We start from the raw sequence: 22,245 nt of genomic DNA, 5'->3' as shown, positions 1-22,245 counted from the left end.
TACATTTGAAATGAAATAGATCATGGAAAAGAGAGGAAGTTTGCATTGTTTGAGGGCGGAATTAAGTTTTGGGACAATTACGGGTGTATTTTAAGTTCGGCTTTTAACGGCTGGGACGTGCGGATCATTCCGTTGAAGGTGACAGAGTTGTTGTTTTTATGCCTGGTGCATTTTTCATTTGATTCGATTTTTTTGCAAGAAGCCCATCATGGACAACCTGACCACAGACAACATGGCAGCGGGGAATGACACGTCTTCGGCGCAGCACAATCAAACCTTGGCTGTATGGCGCGACTACGCGCTTGAGTACAAGGCAATCAGTGTTTTTTTGGTGTCCCTCATATGCGGGGTGGGGATGGTGGGCAACATTATGGTCATCCTGGTGGTGCTGACCACCAAACACATGCGAACTCCCACTAACTGTTACCTGGTGAGTCTGGCTGCAGCCGACCTGATGGTGCTGAGTGCAGCCGGGCTGCCGAACATCACCGACGCCCTGCACGGCCAGTGGGTGTACGGATACGCAGGCTGCCTGGGCATCACTTATCTCCAATATCTGGGAATAAACGCGTCCTCTTGTTCCATCACAGCCTTCACGGTGGAGCGATACATCGCCATCTGTCACCCCATCAAGGCGCAGTTCCTTTGCACTTTATCTCGGGCCAAGAAGATCATCGTGCTTGTCTGGGCGCTCACGTCCATCTATTGCATCATGTGGCTCTTTTTGTCAGACACCCAAACTTTGGTATATGATAACGTGGTGCTCGTCAGCTGCGCCTACAAAGTATCCCGGAGCCAATACCTGCCCATTTACTTCATTGATTTTGCAGTTTTTTACGTGCTGCCCCTTATGCTGGCCACAGTTCTGTATGGACTCATCGCCAGGATACTTTTCCTAAACCCGTTGCCCGGGGAGTCCAAAGACGGGGCCAGCAAGTGGAGGAGAGGAACGAGTAAAGTCGGAGGAAGGATGATCAATGCGAGCTCCTCCAGGAGCACCACTGCAGCTTCCCGCAGACAGGTGAGGAAACTTACACTGTACCACTAAAATCAACCTTGCGAACAGAATTATCACTAAACTGTGCAGTAGGCTATTTTGTAAAAGAATAGGATATGGACTCCTGTGTCCCTATTTCTGACATTGTACAGTAATGACCCTCCCTAACAGTTCATCGAAAATGCAGGTTTCATTTGCTGATACAGTATATGTCCGATGTCCATCACAGAAAAAAAAAAACATCAATTATGTGTGTGTGTGTGTGTGTGTGTGTGCGTGTGTGTCAATAGCATATGCATACAATATCGGGGGTGTATGAATATATTTCATTCAGAGGTGGGACCAAGTCATTGCTTTGCAAGTCACAAAGTAAGTAGTCTTTGCCCTCAAGTCCTACACTTTGAGTTTCAAGTCATTTTAACATATTTATATAATTCAAATTTATATGTTATATATTACCATATATTTTGGGCGGTGCGGTGGATGACTGGTTAGCACATGCTCACAGTTCTGAGGACCTGGGTTCAAATCTGGCCTCGCCTGTGTTGAGTTTGCATGTTTTCCCCGTGCCTGTGTGGGTTTTCTCCGGTTACGCTGGTTTCCTCCCATATTTAATATTTTAAAATCCACATTTATCAAAACAAAATTGATAAACAAGTTCATTGAACCTTTTTAAGAAAACTAGGGGGCTGATCGAAATTTGTGTATCCTCAAAGCTGGTTGTCAAGGGTGGGGGGGCTGAGTTTTTGCCCCTTCAAAAACTATCGATAGTATGTTTTCAGTTATTCTATTACAATGCTGTGCTTTGACTTATTTTATCTCACTTTATTTGTAATGTGAAATTTAACAGACCTGTCAAAGATGAGAATTTGCATTCAGTAGTGCTGCAATTAGTAAATCAAGTATCCTACCAACATTCCTATCGAATAATCTAGTACACTGTAGTTGAATGAAGTATATTTTTGTTTGGTTAAAGAGTAATTATGAATAAACAAGAGACAATGAGACATTTCATTCAATGAATGACCAATTGGTTTCCTCTTTTAGATAATCAACAGTATTTTTTTTTTTAAATTCACATTGTGCATATACTATAGCAGGAAACTGAATTTTGTTTTCTCTGAACATTTCTAGTGAGGCAATTTCAAACAGAAATAAAAATAAATAAGAACAAATATAAATAGATTTCAGTTTAAACTTGTCATTTCTTGTGAGTATTAAAAGCTAAAGGCATTAATTAGAAAAAAAGAGGAACAGAGGTTTGTCATCTCGTTATAAAGACAATTCTATCCAACTGTAGTATCTCAGTCGGAACTCCCTAGTGTTCTGACTGCACGACAGAAATACTATATTACATCAAAAAGAGGCGAAGAAGAAAAGGACTCAAAGAAGAAAGTAGCTTAATGTCGAATAGATTCTCGCTGATCGGTAAATACAGTAAAGTGAATACAAAAAGAAATACAAGACTGATTCTTGAGAACATCACTCTGACTAAACCAGACTGTAATGAACAGGAAGCCCAGACAGCACACGGGTGGCCTGCGGTGAAACTTACTATTTGCGTGATCACTCACAAAGCTAGCTACTAATGCTAAGGAAAACGATTATGTGGATTATTTTGTTTGCAATAATTTGCGTTAATGTCCTTACTCTTACGGTAATTGTCGTTGTCTTTTCTGTGTATGTTACCAGCACTTCGTGGAATGTATACTTTAATTAACTGTCACATTTATTGCAGATTGTGTTGGCATATGTTGCAGTCTGAAGCCATTACTTTAGGTAGTGTGGGAAAGAGTGAACTCCTGGTCAATTCCTCCACATGACCGTGCCCATCTGGGCAACTGTTAGAAAAAAATAAACCTCAAGAAAGCTTTAGTGTTAACACTGTGGGACATTTCACCTGAATGATATTCGTTAAGAACAGCCACTTTATGGTTACATCACTCAAAAATTCCTGTCGACCAAGAGTAAGTGGCAAATAAAGCTATAGAGAGAGATGTACAGCACTTGATTCTTGGTGCTTTGGTAAAAGTAACATGTCTTTTCAAGTCAATGGGCTCAAGTCCGAGTGACGTCACTAGTCATTGCTGTTCAAGGCCAAGTCGAGTTGTAATTCTTGTATCATTTTGTCAAGTCGAGTCCAAAGTCATCAAATTTATGACTTGAGTCTGACTCGAGTCCAAGTCACGGGACTGGGGTCGACACCTCTGATTTCATTCACCAATGTTTTACAGCTGAAAACAATGTAATATTCATTACTGTATTCAATATTCAATTGTTTGTATAAAAAAGGAAAGGAAATTACAGTTTTCTTAACTGTCAAGTCCAAAATTAATGAAAATTAATATTAAATATTCTGTAGCCTATAAATAAGATCCACATTTCAGCAAAACAAATCAAAAGTAGTCTTCATGTCCAAAATGCCTACTGTAACTCCCAACCTGGAGTATTAGTGAGTATAAATGGTCAGCAGATGAATGTATAATTGTAAAAATGTAGGAGCGACGGGGGAGATTGTTTAGAGCGTGTTGAGAGGCTGTAACCTGAACAATCTCCCATGCGCCCTCCTCATGAGTAAAATGACCAACGTCTTCATTCCTTTTGTGTTTATTCATTATAATGTTTGGTGAGATAAATCCAACACTCTCTCAATGCAACAAAACCTTTTTCTGAACAGAGAAGCTCCACCAATTAAATAAAAAACAGCAAACACAAGAGAGGGACTATATTGCCAGCTCCTCTAAGCTCTAGCAGCACCATGAGAACTACATGAATATTGAACATTTCCTCAGAACCACAACAGTATTTTTTTTCTGTATGTGCAAACAAAACCTAAATTGATTAGTCTGTGTATACTTGCTTCAGATAAACCTCACTTTGTTCTAAAAAACAAAAACAAACTGTGAGCGGCTGCAGCACACCAACATGCATTTAGAGATATATTTGTTTATCAGATGGAGGCAAGTCTTCCTGGAATGACATAGAGGGTGTGGTACCCTGAGGATCTCCTTGCCTTATTGTCCAGTTGGATCAGTTAACTCCAACTCAAACATGATTTTTCTCCTCCATCAGTGTGGTTGGTGCATATTGTTTGACATATGCACACCCAAAATTGCACAAGCACATGTGTGTGGGTTGGTCAGCATTACCCAAATCACTGTGAATACAAGGGAGGAAATTATGTGTATTTTACTGAATTAGTAAAAGGTCAAGAGAGGATATGGGATTAGGTTTTGCTCATGGCTGACAATGAATGTATCAACACAGTACACTTGATGCAGATGTTACCAGACCGTCACCTTGGAGATGAATCATCATTGTCTGAATAATGATTTGCTTATGAGCAGCAGCCTGTTTGGTTGTCACAATTTGTGTAAAGCTGATTTACAATCAGACCTTTTGCAAATGGCTTTTAATATATGCATTGGGGTTAATTGGGTGGTGCTCTAGACAATAAATTCAGATTCTTCTGAAACATCATCATCAAGAATGGAACGGGAGATTGACAGGCGGATCGGTGCAGCGTCTGCAGTCATGCGGACTTTGTATCAGTCCGTTGTGGGAAATAAGGAGCTACGTCGAAAGCTGAAGCTCCCAATTTACCGGTCGATCTACGTTCCTACCCTCATCTATAGTCACGAGCTGTGGGTCATGACCGAAAGAACAAGATCCTGGATACAAGTAGGCAAAATGACTGTCTGGGATCTCGTGAGAAGCTCGGTCATCCGGGAGGAGCTCAGAGTAGAGCAGCTGCTTCTCCACATTGAGATGAGCCAGGAGAGGTGGCTGGGGCATCTGATTCGGATCCGTCCCGGACACCTCTCTGGTGAGGTGTTCCGGGCACGTCCCACCGAGAGGACACCCCGGGGACGACCCAGGACACGCTGAAGAGACTATGTCTCCCAGCTGTTCTCAGAATGCCTCGGAGTCCCACCGGAAGAGATGGATGAAGTGGCTGGGGAGAGGGAAATCTGGGCATCCCTGCTAAAGCTACTGCCCCCGTGACCCGACCTTGGATAAGGGGAAGTAAATGGATGGATGGATGGACTTGAACAAAGCTAAACTCAACCACGAACTCCCGAAATACAAGCAGCACATCGACTGTCCTACCAGGGAAAATGACATTTTAGACCACTGCTATACTACGCTAAATAACACATACCGTGCTATACCCCGTGCAGCTCTGGGCTCGTATGATCAATTATGATTAATTTACTTAATACCAACATACTGGCAAAAACTTAAATGTGCGAAGCCTACAGTGAAAACAGTGAAGTGGACCAACAAAGCAAAGATAGAACTTCAAAGCTGTTTAGATTGCACAGACTGGAGTGTCATTGAAAATTCAGCTGGCAGCCTGGATGAATATACGGACACTGTCACATCCTATATCAGTTTCTGTGAAGAGATGTGTGTACCAACAAAGTCATTTCGCACATTCAATAACAACAAACCGTAGTTCACTGCCAAATTTAAGCAACTTCGCCAGGCTAAAGAGGACGCATCTCGAAGTGGGGAGAGGGCCCTGTATAATTGTTCAAGTAACCAGCTGACGAAAGAAATTAACATTGAAAAGAGAAATTATGCAGCAAAGTTTGAAAAACTGTTTACCGCTAACGACTCTAAATCAGTCTGGCATGCATTACAATTGCTAAACAATTACAAGCGACCAACCCCCCAAGCTGAGAACAATGAAAGACTAGCCGACGACTTGAACACCTTCGACTGGAGATCTGAAAAGGACACTTTCACACCCCACACCCACCCAGCTGCACCAACGACCACCATACCACCTCTGACTCCCCCTCCTTCGTTGACCATCCATGAACAGGACGATCAACAAAGCGGCAGGCCAAGACTTTGTGTCCCCATCCTGCCTCAAAGTCTGCAGGGACCAGCTCACTCCAGTTTTCACACAGATCTTCAATAGATCTCTGTTACTGTGTGAAGTACCATCCTGTTTCAAACTCCACCATCATCCCAGTCCCCAAGATACCTGCAATCTCGGGTCTGAATGACTACAGTCCTGTTGCCCTGACATCTGTGGTCATAAGGTCCTTTGAACACCTCGTGCTGGACCACCTCAAGAGCGTCATAGGTCCCCTGCTGGACCCCCTACAGTTTGCCTACCGAGCGAACAGGTCTGCGGATGATGCAGTCAACATGGGACTGCACTTCATCCGAGAACAGGATTTTGTTCGTGGACTTCAGCTCTGCGTTCAACACCATCATCCACGAACTCCTCTCCTCCAAGCTTCTCCAGCTCAGCGTCTCGCCTGCCATCTGCCAGTGGATTTACAGCTTGCAGGTGAGGCTGGGGGACACCACCTCATCTACACGCACCAGCAGCACCGGGGCGCCTGGAGGTTGTGTCCTCTCTCCACTGCTCTTCTCTCTCTTCCCGAACTAATGCACCTCAACGCACCCGGCTGTCAAACTCCTAAAGTTTGCAGATGACACCACAGTCATCGGCCTCATCAAAGACGGTGATGAGTCTGCGTATCGACAGGAAGTGGAGTGGCTGGAGCTGTATTGTGGCCGACACAACCTGGAGCTGAACACGCTCAAGACTGTAGAGATGATCGTGGACTTCAGGAGGCATCCTTTGCCACAGCTGTCCCTCACACTGTCCAACTGCCCTGTGTCAACTGTTGAGACCTTCAAGTCCCTGGGAATTGCAGTCTCTCAGGACCTGAAGTAGGAGATCAACATCAACTCCATCCTTAATAAGGCCCAGCAGAGGATGTACTTCCTGTGGCTTCTGAGGAAGCACGGCGTGCCACAGGAGCTGTTGAGGCAGAGGTACACAACAGTCATCGAATCAGTCCTGTGTCGAATCAGTCTGGTTTGGTGCTGTTACAAAAAAGGACAAACTCCGACTGCAACGGACAATCAAAACTGCTGAAAAGATTGTCATACCCCCTACCCACCCTTGAGGACTTGCACGCTGCCAGAACTAAGACAAGAGCATGCAAAATCCTCTTGGACCCTCCACATCCTGGTCACCACCTCTTCCAGCTCCTTCCCTTAGGGCAAGAGGGAGGGTACACCCTGAACCGGTCGCCAGCCAATCGCTGGGCAGAAAAAAACAAAACAAACATTCGCACTCACATTCACACCTACAGGCAATTTAGAGTGTTCAGTCTTTTTTGGGATGTGGGAGGAAACCGGAGTACCCGGAGAAAACCCACGCAGGCACGGGGAGAACATGCAAACTCCACACAGGGGAGGGCGGGATTTGAACCCTGTCCTCAGAACTGTGAGACGGATATGCTAACCAGTCGTCCACCGTCCCACCCCCATAAGACCGAATCTGAGCAAAAAGAAACACATTAGGCTGATGAATTAGAATGATAAGAATAATCGTGTCAGCGAGTGCGACACATTTAGTTCCAACCAAGAGCAGCTCAGAGAGTGGAAGCAACTTTGAACAGCACTAATGTCGTAAAAGTATGTTTTTATAAACCTGCATTATTGATGTTGTATATTGCTTTGTTCCCTCCCCTTGATGATAGCAAAAAAGTTTAATTCATGTCATTTGTGTGCGTGCATATTATTATGCAAATAATGTTTGGCTCGTTTGGGTTCAATCATAATGGGTTCCTAATTAGGTTATTATGTTATAGTTCATCTTCATCACGGGTATCCAATCCAGCCTCTACTCATTTATTAGGTGCACATGTTGATCATGCTGCTATCCTATTGGCCCATACAATAAAATATTATTCATTATAGTTATAGGACAATTTAATAATGTAATTCCAGTACGCCACAGGGAAATGAAAATAAAAAGAGGAAATTTATTGGAGACTCAAAATCTAATTTTCTCTGATGGCAGCACTCTTAAGAATCTAAATGCAACCACGTGCAGCCTTTTTTTGCCTCTACATATCTCAGCAACCATTACAAGGACAAAAAAAAAACATATTCCATACATTTGGTGTAACATGTGAGGGTGACAAGGCGCTTTTTCTTATTGAGAAAACCAACTGTCTACTTAGCTGACTAGAGAAGGTGGACGAGTAATTTCAAATGAAACCTGCATTAAATGAATGAAGTTGGGGATGACCTAGTAGTTAGAAGTGATTAAAAAAGGTTTTAACACAGATTACAGCAATTTCCATTGAAGTTAGTATCAATAGTCACATATCCAACTGAAACTGATCATTGTGGATCTCAACTACTGAAAGCAGTTTTTCTTAAAGTTACTTGATTCACAGTTTCTCACAGCACGTTTAAAGAACAACTACGTTGTCGAACCGCATAAGAGCAACATAATAATAAGCTGCCATTATTGAAAAGCATTCACACCGAGGAAAATTAAAAACATTTTAATTATACCGTTGTGCAATGTTTGTAGATTTATCATATCATAAGGATTTCACAAAGGTGTGGATGTAATGGTTAATGAAACTGTGTATTTTCTTTTTTTTTTAATAGGTAACCAAAATGCTAGCTGTGGTAGTAATCCTATTTGCCTTACTTTGGATGCCCTACCGGACCTTAGTCGTCGTCAACTCCTTCCTGGACAAGGCCTATCTAGACAACTGGTTCCTGCTCTTCTGCCGCCTCTGCATCTACTTGAACAGCGCCATCAACCCGGTCATCTACAACGTCATGTCTCAGAAGTTCCGCGCTGCCTTTAAAAAGCTGTGTCACTGTGGGCCTCAGCGCCTGGAGAAACCTGCATCATACAGCGTGGCGCTCACCTACAGCGTCATCAAGGATACGTCCAATGGAGAAAGTCCTGACCAGATGACGGCAGAAATGGAAGAGCTAAACACACCAAGCGACCAGTTTGTACCCACTGGAATCCTGCCAACTGACAAGATGCTGCTTGAGGAGCCTCCCCTTTTGGGCAAGGATGCTCAAATTTAGAAAAGGACACGTTGACAGTGAACACAGAGACCAATTTAATTCATATTTGAGATGTTATTGCAAAGATATGCAGGTGTCCGTTATAATAACAAGATGCACAAATGCGTAAGGATTATTTTGAGGTTATTTTTATAACTTTATCACGGAAATGTTACTTTTCCAGCAGACACAAAAATGTAAATCAACATAACTGCTTGCATTATATTCCCTGTTTAACTGGCTGACACACACTGAGTAAATGACCCCCTAAACAGCACTCCAGTGAATCAACACTATTCGCACGGGATAGGGCCCGAGCCTTGCAGCGAATAGGGAAAAATCTTATAGCTTAATTGATGAGCATTCAAAAAGATTTCTAATTCCCTCGAGAGCCCACAAGATTGAGGCAAAGCACTTTTTTTGGCCTGGCTAAATGACGGTCATCCTTGGCCCAAGATGCCACAAGATGGCACCAAATAAATATTTTTTTATATTAGACATGGCTTTGGCCTTGTCACAAAAACAGCAAATAGATTAGTTTTTCAACAAATAACAAAGGATATTTTGCTCCCCAAAAAATGTGCAAATGGGCACATTTCTAAATACCAAACTGCAAATACTGTATGTGGGCGTTCGCTGTATAAGGATAATTTTTATTCGTGCATTTTTTCACAATTGACATATTGCTCTGCATTATATGGACATTTCATACTGGAAAGAAAGAACTTGGTTGCACGCATCCTTCATTTACATGCTCTCTGTCCTCTAAACTGTTTAAGCAAACAGTGTAAGATATCAGACTCCGCAAACAAGGTAAATGAAGTATGGTCTGCCATCATAAAATCATTGTGTTTCTTCCAACTGATTCCCAGATGGATGCCAGTGAATTCAAATGAATGCAAATATGTGACACATATTTTGTCTCACTCAAAACAAAGAAAAGGTTACCGATAAAGAATGTAAAATGCACTGTTGTCAAACACAACTACTGTAGTGTACGAAGCACTTTTAAGAAAGGGTAACCCGTTCTCACAGAAATCATGTAGGATATCATACTAAAACTACTTTTGTTCCTGGACATATGTTCTATGTTACTTAAAAGTGTGTATTTTAATCAACAGAAAAGTTCATAATACTAACCAATCCTTCATAAATTAGGATAACTTTTCCAAGGCAAAATAACAAGGCATGCTTGGTAAAGGACCAAAATACAATACGCAAATATAAAAAATACAAAACTGAGCCTAATGACATGTCATTATTGTTTTATTTATAGGGATTAGACTCACGGATTTGAAATCCTCGATTTTTCTTGCGTCCATCCTGCAAAGTTCAGTGGCTAGTCAAAGAAAGTGAGAGAAAATGAAGTTTGTACCCCTTATGTGGAGACAGAGCTGCTGTCACGGGTTGAGATAACAGTTGTGGCAGTATTTCACACACATTGGTAAAGACTGCAGAGAGCAGCACTTTTCAGTGATCCACGTGCTCAGCAAAACCTGCAAACCAATGACTGTATGTATAAATAGAGTTTGACAAAGTGCCACACTTACAGTATGTATATATAGCTCACTCTGCTATTATCAGAAGGTACAAAAGCAATCAAGAGAGAATGAATACTGAGTGTTTTGAAAAGAAAGTGATCTGTTTTGTTCTTAGTCCATACTGTACAAATGCTTAAAATGTATTTGTGCAGTGTAGTGTGAAATTAATTCAGTATTTTGTTCTTCAAATGTGAGCCACTTTGTGCATTCTGAAAAAAAGAGCTTGTTTTGATCCATTCTATTTGTGTGTCGTCAATCATTTCAAGTCAGTCAGTGGAAGATGATCACCTTGAAAGTAGAATCGGTGGAAGACTCAAAATACATTGTTGTATACTTTAGTATAAAGTACTTCCGACTTCTGCACTTTTATTCATGTTTAGCTCTGATTTCAGTCAAAGTGTTTTGGAGAACTGCCAAACTGCTGTTTTGGAGATGTTTTGTGATGCACAATGCACATTTTTCAGCATGAGCCCAATTTTTGTCAGTGGTCTATCAACATTTCAGTCTCAAAGTAGGTTTTTGCTTTTTGTGCTCTTGCTATTTTATTGAATGTCTTTAATGTTCCTTGTATTGTTGTAATATATAATAAAAAGAGACAATGACACTCATACCTTGTGACAATTGCAAATGATTAACTTTTTTCTTCACAATAAATTGCACATCTCTCCACTTCTAATCTATAGCCAGCAAATGTTGAATGACGCTTCGTCCAAGATGCTGCGATGAATCACTTAGATAACCTTACTATGAGCCACAATGACACAAAGGGCATTCATCAGATGGGTTGAGAAATTCAATTTGAAGTCTTCCAGCATGTGATGCTGTTGAGCAATCTGCGCTCATTTATAACCCACCCTCACTTACTGTGAGTAACATCTGACTTGTCAAACCTGCCACACTTTGGTTGAGTGATTATGTTAAAATTAGGGAAGCCATATTCAGTTTCAATTTATGAAAATCCAGTGCAGGGAATGTTATTCAAACTCAGGTCAGGAACATTATAATGATGAGCATGCATTACAATTCAGTCCCAAATGTTTTTTTTTTTTTTTTTTACAGCAAACACTTGATTACCAACAGCCTGTCAAATTATTTGTGCTTGTTACATTACAAGCATTTGGCAAAAATAAATAATATGTATGAGTGTCTTGACAAAGGAGTCTGTGTCTGGATCCTCGTATTGAAGACAGCTGTGCAAGAGGAAGTGCAACCGTAATATCCATGTGATGGCACAGAGTTTATTCAATATGTTAAGAAAGAGGTTCTAATTGGTAACTGCTGAAAAAGTTTATCTGTTGCCACTAAATAATGCTATTTGCATAGCAGAAAGTTTATGTTACACACAAAAACATACCCCCACCTGGAGCTGTCCCCTTATCGTGGTGGAGTGGTATGCGTGTCCCAATGATCCTTGGAGCTCAGTTGTTTTGGGGCTTTATGCCATTACAGGGTCACCCATGACAAATGTGAGGAACCAGAAAAAAAAACATGGCTAAAAGACCCTCTATGAAAAGTAATATTGAATTACATTTTCTCTTGCCCAGGTGCAGGTAAACCAGGGCCCCCTCTGGAGCCAAGCCCAGAGGTGGGGGCTCGATGGCGAACGCCTGGTGGCCGGGCCTACAGCCATGGGGCCGAAAAGGCATTGTGGGTTCCCCTTACCAGGGGCTCACCAACTATGGGAGGGGCCAAGGTGGAGACAATGGCGGCTGATCCCCGGCTACGGAAGCTGGCTCTAGGGACGTGGAACGTTACCTCTCTGGATGGGAAAGAGCCTCAGCTGGTGTGTGAGTTTGAGAAATTCCGACTGGACATAGTCGGGCTTACCTCAACACATGGCTTGGGTTCCGGTACCAGTCTTCTTGAGAGGGATTTGAACTCTCTACCACTCTGGAGTTGGCTACGTGAGAGGCGCCAAGCAGGTGTGGGTACACTTAGCTCAGCGCCTGCATGTTGGGGTTCAACCCGGTGGACGAGATTTCAGAGATTCAGAGTATCCACCTTTTTTTGAGCCCTTGGGGATGTGTGTGTGTGCGTGTGTGTGTGTGTGCGTGTGTGTGTGTGTGTGAGAGTCCTCTCAATGGGTACTCTCTTGTTCTGCTGGGAGACTTCAACTCTCATGTGGGCAATGACAGTGAGACCTGGAAGGGCGTGATTGGGAAGAATGCCCCCCACCCCCTGACCAAAATCCAAACAATGTTCTATTATTGGACTTCTGTGCTCATCACAGACTGTCCATAATGAACACCAGGTTCAGACATAAGGGTGTCCAACATGTGCACTTGGCACCAGGACACCCTAGGCCGCAGTTCGATGATAGACTTTGTGGTCGTGTCATCAGACTTGCTGCCGCATGTCTTGGACACTTGGGTGAAGAGTGGGGCAGAGCTGTCAACCTATCCACCTGGTGTTGAGTTGGCTCCGATTGTGGGGGATGATGCTGGTCCGACATGGTAGACCCAAACGTATTGTGAGGGTCTGCTGGGAAGAATGAGTCCTTTAGGGCCTTTTTGGACGGTGGAACTCTGGAGGCAGCTGATGGGTACTGGCTGGCCAAGCAGTCGTCTGATATAGCCAATTGTCCATTAGATAGAAGCACTTTTTTTTAAGGCCATATGCACTGTGTACTAAGTACAGTACAACATTTTTGTTTGGTAGGTTTTTTCGTGGCCTAAAACACCAATTACAGTACAAAGATTTTATAAATAAATTTTAAAAGCCTGAAAATGTTTGAAAGTTTCACATTTTATCCAAACTTACCACAATGGTGTGCTTGGTCATGGTGACATTGTTGATAAACAGTACTCATCATAGGCGAGTCGCTTTGATGAGTCGCGAGGTATTAGTGTGCTTCCTAGTTCCAGACAACAGAAACTGTTTTGTATTCCTCAGAGTTAACAATGCAGCCATGCCACTCGCTCTCTGCCAGTGCTCTATGTACAATAGAATAAGAGATATAACGATCTTCACATGGCCGCCACGTCAATGTGCCACATTCAACCTGGCCGTCACATAGGCACAGGAGGCATGTATGTCTTTTGGAATTGGATCTAGTACTATTGTATAGACCTGACCTGGAAATACATCAGTCCCATTCTCTGCCTGCATTGCTCCACAGCGCCAGGACACAACACCTGCCAATTCTGGAGCTCACAGACTTTGTCAACGGCATTTTAAGTGACAAAGGGAAACTATTTTTGGACACATTGGGAAGTCCTGATGGTCCATTTTATCCAATATCCATTACATCAGGGTCCGTCTTATCAAGGTTCCCCTGTACTCCTGTGTTTCCTTTAATGGCAACAATAATTCTATTAATAGAACACGATGCATGCATTTAAATAGAGATACAATACAGTCACCAAGAAAAAAAGATAAACAAATTAGGTGAGATTTACAATTGCCCAACAATTACTTTTCCTCACTTCCAAATGTCTCCATCATCTAAACGGGGGGGAATGTACTGACAAATGAGAACACACAGGACAAGAGAACAATCCACCCATTTTCTGAGCCACTTCTCCTCACTAGGGTCGCGGGCGTGCTGGAGCCTATCCCAGGTATCATCGGGCAGGAGGCGGGGGACACCCTGAACTGGTTGCTAGCCAATCGCAGGGCACATACAAACAAACAACCAGTCGCACTCACATTCACACCTACGGGCAATTTAGAGTCGTCAGTTAACCTACCATGCATGTTTTTGGGATGTGGGAGGAAACTGGAGTGCCTGGAGAATGCAAACTCCACACAGGCAGGGCCAGGGATTGAACCCCGGTCCTCAAAACTGTGAGGCTGACGCTCTAACCACCCAGCCACCGTGCCACCTAAAAATACTTAGTCAAATTATTAATTATACTGCAAGAATGTATGGATGGACGGATGGATGGATAATTAAGCCATTAAAACTGAAATTTCACATACCCTTAAATATAAAAAAAACCTTGAATATAGATTTTGTTTTTTCCCCCCTCTCCACTACTAAATTATGGATAGTGCACTGGTGCAAAGCCGGGCCTGTCAAACAGATGGAATTGAAAAGACGAAATACATAGCAGTCATTGTAAAGGTTGCCGAGTCACAGTTTGTACTTATTTGAGCACACTGAACAACGGACATCAATTATTCAACCACACATTGACCAGCGAGATCTGCCAGGTGAACGGGCTTAAATGAAGAGAGGACAACTAATTATCTAGTAATATCGTAAAGTTTTGATTCCCAATTATGAAGAAAGAATACCTGATTATATCATTGTAATATTCATATCTATCTGTATCAGAAGAACAGATGGAGAGCTCATCACCCTTTATCAGTCAATATTATCCTTCTTTGATACCCCAGGATGGTCATTTCAGATATACAAGATGGCTGCCAACACCAACAGATCTAGTAAAGAAGCAATAATGGAGGTGGGAAAAAACATTTACACTTGACTTGACTAACCCACCACAAAACATTCACATACATATTACTTTGGGATGAGCTATTGAGCCAGTGTATGCGGGTGTGAGGGTTCAGGAAATGACCACAGCATGATTGATGAAGTTTCTGCCTGCTCACCATCTTGCTCCTGGCCCTTAAGTATTGCCATCACTTTAAAGAATTTGGCTCAATAAAATAAAGTGCAGTGTAGTGTGAAATTAATTCTGTATCTCTCCAGCTGACTCTGGGCGAGAGGCGGGGTACACCCTGAACTGGTCGCCAGCCAATCGCAGGGCACATATAATTAAACAACCGTTCGTACTCACATTGACACCTACGGACAATTTAGAGTCTTCAATTAACCTACCATGCACGTTTTTGGGATGTGGGAGGAAACCGGAGTACCCGGAGAAAACCCACACAGGCACGTGGAGAACATGCACACTCCACACAAGCGAGGCTGGATTTGAACCTGGGTCCTCAGAACTGTGAGGCAGATGTGCTAACCAGTGCCAAACAGACTTTTGGTCGTAAGTATGTTGAACCCGTTCATTATTTAAGATTGTTGGCCCCAACCTGTTTCGGACCATAAAATGGGGACGAATCCACTCTAAACACACGTCAGACCTAAGGACAATCTTATAGGATAATCTTAAAATAAGATTTAAGATTGTCTGGTGTTTGATGTCCTTGGCCGGGAAGGGGCAAAAAAAATAAAACAGGCCGATTTTCTTTATGTGTGTACCAGGCCCTAGTCCAGTCATTTTTTTGGTAGTGGTTAGTTATTTGTTCCATTTCTTTGTTACTTTGTATTTAGATGTTGAACTTTATTAATTTAGCTTTTTACCTTGCCAGATCTGCCTCACAGTTCTGAGGACCCGGGTTCAAATCCGGCCTCGCCTGTGTGGAGTTTGCATGTTCTCCCCTTACCTGGGTGGGTTTTCTCCAGATACTCCGTTTTCTTCGAACATACAAAAACATGCATGGTAGGTTAATTGAAAACTCAAAATTGCCCGTAGGTGTTAATGTGAGTGCGATTGGTTGTTGGTCTTTATTTGCCCTGCGATTGGCTCTTGACAAGTTCAGGGTGTACCCCACCTCTCGCCCAGAGTCGACTGAGATGGGCTCCAGCATGCCCGCAACCCTGGTGAGGATAAGCAGTATGGAAAATGGGTTAGGGTTAAATAAATCCTTGTTTGAGATTATCCTGCTTCCCTGCACTTGGGTCCCCCAGATTCTTGTCTCCAAGCAATAACTCCTAAAGACCCAATCTTGACAATGAACCCATATTGCACAGTACAACTAGTGTAAGTAACCCAATTATCAGTGTAAGTACGATGACAGTGTAATAAAAATATATATAAATTTTAATATAAAGCTATAAATTCACATTTGCTCAATGGGGACTAGTGTCAGAAGAAACCAGATTCTTACAGACCCGTGTATTTGATCAACAATAATGACACAAATGTAGACTAACAATTGTGTAGCAACATGCATACTGTTACAACAAAATAAGAAAATAAATTAAAAGGAACAAGAATATAGTTGGGTCTTGTAGTTGGGGCCCTGAGCAAATCTTGAAAGTTCACTTGTGCATCACAACCAAAACATCCAGAAGAATGTATATAAATGTTCGTCCAGCAGGGAATGTGTTGGCGTGTGTAAGTATCTGTTCTCAAGGGTTCTTGGGTAAGCTTGTCATCCAAAATCATCTGGAATCATAGACTGGCCCTCAGATTTGTCCTACACCTAAAAACCTGTAACAAAAAACACACACAAAAATGAACAAAAAAAACCAACAATATTTATCACAACTGCAAATAAAATAGTCAAACTTTCTCATTTTCTTTGTTTTAAATGTCGATTTTAGTGCTTGGCTAACCTAGATCTAAGCACACCATTGCCTCAAATATGATTTGTTCCACCCAATCCCTTCCACCTCCCTGACTGGTCTCTGAGCACTCTGCCTGAGCAGAGCAATACACTGTGTACCAGTGTTATGGTTTAAGTACCCGGCTTAAACCAGGATATGTGGCCCACTTCTTGACTTCAACCAATCACTACCAACACACCAGTATCGTTACGAGTCCTATTTTTTTTGCTGCATTTAATTGTAGGAAGTCAGGAAGGAGTTAGCTGATGTTTTTTGTTTTTTTTAAGCAATAGGAAACAATTCAGGTGGTCAGACAGTGCATTGTCCTCTGTTTGAATTGGAATGAGACAAGTTACTTGTTCTGTCATGTACATGTCATACTTAATAATATATTATATAATATTAATTAATAGGCCTAGGTGTGAATGTGAGTGGGAATGGTTGTTTGTTTCTTTGTGTGCCCTGCGATTGGCTGGCAACCAGTTCAGGGTGTAGCCCGCCTCCTGCTCCATGATAGCTGGGATAGGCTCCAGCACTCCCGTGACCCTAGTGAGGAGAAGTGACTCAGAAAATGGATGGATGGATGGATGGATAATAAAGGTAAGGTGCTACAGAATCAAGCAGGATTTTTGTTCCTTCACCTTTCTCCTTTTCAGGTCATTTTTTTGGAGGGAACTCAGTGTCATAGCGATGGGACACTGGCAGATAAGGCAAACGTACTCCGAAAACGACATTGTGGGGAAAAAAGTCCTCCTCCCAGTCTGTTTGGAAGTGGTAGGTCTTTGACTTCTTACTTGGTCGCCCACTCATTTTTATAATCTTTCTTAAGCATAGAGCAGATGAAATAAATTGGAGGCTAGAAAGGCAACCCACTAACTCACTCGTCGCTGGTTTTGCTACATGTAGCGCTGTTGAATGCGTAGGTCAAAAGTCTGACTGGCAGCCTTGTATGTCTATCATGTGACAAAAGTAATCATCATGAGGACAGATAATACGGTGATGTCGAAAAAAATAATAATTTAACTTTTTTTTTTAATGCCTTGAGATCAACTGACAGTCCTCTCGCTAATGACCGATCTTGCTATCCTAATGAGAGCTGCCCTCAAAATAAGAAAGACCTATTGGGTACCCCTGGCCGAGGTATTTACATTTTAAATCTATGCACTTCTATGGTGCTTGTATGTCTTACTGCCTTTCAAGACCAATGCTACAACAAAGTCATTGGGATCTCTATAGTGTCCTTCCATCTGTTTTATAAAAATCTTCTGTTTTTTTTCACCCTTGTTGCTTTTCGTTTGGTCAGGAATGTACACAGTAATCAGTCTCTGTTGTGGACCAAATCAAAGGCTCTGAACCACTTCTAAATGAACTCTGGTACTCTTTGGTTGTGGTGCGAAGGAAAACCAATCTTAATACAACCCACTTTGCAAAGGAACCAAACAGGTCTTAACCTTAATGGCCTAATAGTAACTCAAATAAATGTTACAAATATAAGGTAGAAACAATAATGATCTGGTAATACTGTGTCTAGAAAATAATGCTTCCCTAGTTAATGCATCAACATTTCTTGTAAATGTGTAACTTGTTTCTCTGTTTAAATGAAAATGTTGCAATATTTAAAATTATAGAACATGAAATACATTTGAGCAGCGTCGCAACTATACAATTTCAATGTGGGATAGGCAGAATTGGTGCTTAAAAGACGCATCCGTGTTGTATATTGGTCAAACAATTGAGTCCTGCGAGTCAAAATAAACCCTGATGACGCATTCAAGCATCAAATGAAGCAAGAGAAACCCCGACTGGCAAGAGGAAAATTAGACCATGCCAACAAATGTTTCCATCACTTCAGCCATTCAAGATTTATACTGAAAGGAAGAGATGGTAGCATGAAAGTAGCCATGTAATCACAGCTTGTCTCTTAGGCACCCCAGGAAATCTCTCACAGGAGTGTTACCTGCATGAACAATGCCTGTGGTCAATGAAACAGAAGCAGAAAAAGGCTGAAAACAATCTACAGTATATGTGCGCTTAGTTAGTCACTATGTGGGCATGAGTTTAAATGTCGGATTAATGCCACTCTTTCTTATCGCCGATAAAAATGAATGCATGCAGATTATTATTATTATGAAAGATATTGTGAAGAATTACCACTTGAGCTCGGGGGATACAATAATTGTATATTTAAAAAAAAAAGCTGTTCTCTGGACAATAAACTTTGTATTGGCTGTGGTCAAGCGATGGTAAAGCAATGCTTCCTTTCAAGATCTTTTCCTTACATGTGAAAAGTATCATATGGATCTCAGGTCATTTAGCTCGTAGCTGTCAGACTGCCGGTAGATAGTAAATGTCAAACACTAAATACCTCGCCCTGATGCACATAATTTGTGCAACATTTCTGCAGCAGTGAGTTTTTATCTGGATTGCCAATCTCCATTTTCGTTTTGGTGGATTTATCAAAGTCACAAATGATGAATGCACTCTCCAATACTGGTAAAAATAAAGAACATACAGTAACACAGCACAGCAAGATATTAAGATGATAAAAGAAAATGCCTCCTAAAATATTAAGGTTGCAATTTTTGAATATTTGGAACACAGTAGTATATGTAGGCAAAGACAAACGTGGCTCAACATTTAAACTTTGACAAGACGTAATAAAAGTCACGTTGCCCGTTTAAGTTTATAACAATAAAATAAAGTGAAACTATTATTATTTATACAATGTAATAATCCACAATTATACAATAATGGCAGTGAACTAAAACAATACAGTAATGTCTTATTACTCTAATGAAACCTGCCCTCAAAATAAAAAAGAAAATATCCATCCATCCATTCATTTCCATTTGGATGAAGTATCCATTAAACTATGAACAACGGTACTTCCATGTAAAGTGTAAATGAGTTGCTTTGATGACATTCATTCATTCGTTCATCTTCCGTTCCTTCTGTCCTCTATTGAATAAAGGACACGGAAGTTATGATTTTGTCTGTTTGAAAATATCAAACCATTAATATCCACACATATACAGCGATGGTTCTAAAAGCATATATTTAGATCGTATACAGGTTATATCAGAATCAGAAGAATGTTAATTCGCCAATTACGTTGCCAACACATGAGTAAGTGTGCAGATAGTTGTGTAGCATTTTGTGTCGTCCTAGTACTACAAAAAAAAAATTGACAATACAAAAAGGTACATTTAGGGTTTATGCAAAAATATACAAAGTACAGAGCATCATTGAAAAAATAAAAATGTATTATAGTGTAGGAATTCTGGTCAACAGAAGTATGTAAAATTACAGCAGCGTGTCAATGCTACAATGGCAGATAAAAGTAATACTGACACAACATGTATGTGGAAAAAGTACAGCACGGTGTCAATGCTATTTCTAGCAACTTTTGCGACCTTTCTAGTGACTTTTGGATTCCTTCGATTCCAAACTCAACATTGGTCAACAACTTAACTCTTGTTGTACTGTATTTACATTACATGATGCTAAAATGACACAATTCTGATTTTCTTCTCATATGTACAGTATTTGACCGGCATCATGGCAGTGAAAGTAGAAAAACGTTCACAAATCAGATACCCTCCAACCAGCTTCTATCCTAAGTGGATAGAAATCGGATGTATAAATATGTGGACTAATACTCATACTCAATACTCATTTCCACTCAGCCATCATCAATCAATCAATCAATGACGTACACACGCAGGGCTGTTGTTTCGGATGTTCATTAAGCACAGTGCTGTAAGCTATTGGCTACTTTTAAGTACATGCAAATAAACAGTCAAAAAACTGCTTTAAGCACTCCGAACTGGGTATTAAGACAGAAGGCAAGTAATTTTCCATTCCTCAAAGACTAAACCAGAAGTGTTACGTTTCCATATTCAGTCAATGGATAAATTACACGGATATACTGTATGCTGGTGCCATTTGATCTACATTAATATTGAGTGTTTATGATCTATACCAATTATGCAGTAGTAATATCCTTGATGACATGAGGTGAGAGGGAAGCTAACAGTACGCCTGAAGCCAGTTAGCTACATTTAAGGCTGCAAAATAAAGACATATATATCATTCATAAAATAATCATGCCTTTTAAATAAGATATAATTAACTGACATACAGGTCATTCAAGCTTGTACTGTATTTTCTGGCCTCAGCAATGTGTCTCACTATATGTAATTCATTCACTCATTCACTAGCACAGATTGCTGTATCTAACAGTAATCTAACAGTACTGCTCTAACAGTAATCTCAATGGATTATATTTATTTTCAAGAAAATACTCTATTATGCAAGTGAGTCTAAAACTTATTAAAGAATAACATGAAACTTGGTTGGAACCCAACAATAATTGAAGGCAGTTGCAGTTCAACAAGTAATAGTGGTGTCATGTGGGTCAAGTCAATGACAACGAATTGAATCCATCTAGGAAACATTTGTCTTTCACATGCCCCGAAATATGTAAGTAATTATTTTTAATATGAGCGGCTGAGCTCCTACCGAGCCCATCCTCGACAAAAGGCATCGCTTCACACGTACGTAACACAGCTTGCGATTGGGTGACACAAGGACTCACGCCATGACTTCAGCATTTCAGCGCAACATCTGATTGGCCGACAGCTTCCTTTAGCGGTTAGCAAGTGTACCAAAATAATGGGGCTCATATTTGCAATTTCTGAGTTACTCGCTCCACACTCGTCTGTTTACATGTTAGCAGCTCACACCAGAAGTCCCATCGAGCAGACGAAGAGATTGACAGAGAAGCGAGACGGGAGGAGATAGAAATGGTTGAGGGAAATGATATGATCGCTCTTTGATGACATAATAATAATTATTATAATAATAATAAAAATTTCACAGAGACATCATCACGTCATTGACGTGTATCACAAATGAACAATCTGCGTGGCTGAATTATTACCATTGGCTGGATTATTATCCTTACCATAAATAATGCTTTATGCTTTGTGTTTCAAGTGGGATTACATTACATTCCAATGTACAGTAATCAACACTGTCACTCTTCACAACTTTGCAGATGCAAAGACGATCGTGAATCCCAAGCCCGTCTCCACCCCCACACCTCGTGCGCAGCGCATATTTGGACCATGTAAAAGTGTAGATACTGTATGTTGCTTTTGTATTACGTTAAATGCAAAAACAGTGTCGAACCATCAAAAACATTTTTATTTTCTTTATGTGCCCAAGTTCATTTGACAAAATGACAGCCTAATTACTATACAAACACTAGAAATAGGTGGTTGGCTAAGCGTAGTAACCATGAGCCAGTATAATTAAGTCATTTTAGTATTAAATACTGCCTCAAATACAACATACACTCAGCAACATTGTCTGCGTGTGTGTTTGGGGGTGGTCGTTAGTGTGGCTGACGGCTCATGCCAGAACTGCGACTGAGTACAGGGCACTTTACTGTATTTGTAAAGCACCCACAACCACTTCATGCACGAAAGAAAATTGAAAACTGCCCTGCCCTCTAGAACTATCGCCAACCCTCTCCAAACTGTCAAAAT

At 41.2% G+C, this 22,245-nt stretch overlaps 1 protein-coding gene across 1 annotated transcript; it reads left to right on the top strand.

Moving 5' to 3' along the window:
* The first annotated feature begins 208 nt into the window (after window positions 1–208).
* LOC133401916 (thyrotropin-releasing hormone receptor-like) lies at window positions 209–8,875 on the top strand. The gene is made up of 2 exons (XM_061675447.1): window positions 209–1,021; window positions 8,438–8,875. Exons 1-2 carry the CDS (start codon window positions 209–211, stop codon window positions 8,873–8,875), a joined length of 1,251 nt encoding a protein of 416 aa, XP_061531431.1.
* The last annotated feature ends 13,370 nt before the right edge of the window (window positions 8,876–22,245 follow it).

Source organism: Phycodurus eques, chromosome 4 (genome assembly GCF_024500275.1).
Source record: "Phycodurus eques isolate BA_2022a chromosome 4, UOR_Pequ_1.1, whole genome shotgun sequence".
NCBI lineage: Eukaryota > Metazoa > Chordata > Actinopteri > Syngnathiformes > Syngnathidae > Phycodurus > Phycodurus eques.
The sequence above is the reverse complement of the archived record's forward strand: the minus strand, read 5'-3'. Positions and strand labels throughout refer to the sequence as shown.

Coding starts and splice junctions, on each gene's coding strand:
- LOC133401916 (XM_061675447.1), top strand. CDS start 209: ATGGACAACCTGACCACAGACAACATGGCAGCGGGGAATGACACGTCT. Junction 1,022..8,437: donor CTGCAGCTTCCCGCAGACAG/GTGAGGAAACTT, acceptor TTTTTTTAATAG/GTAACCAAAATGCTAGCTGT.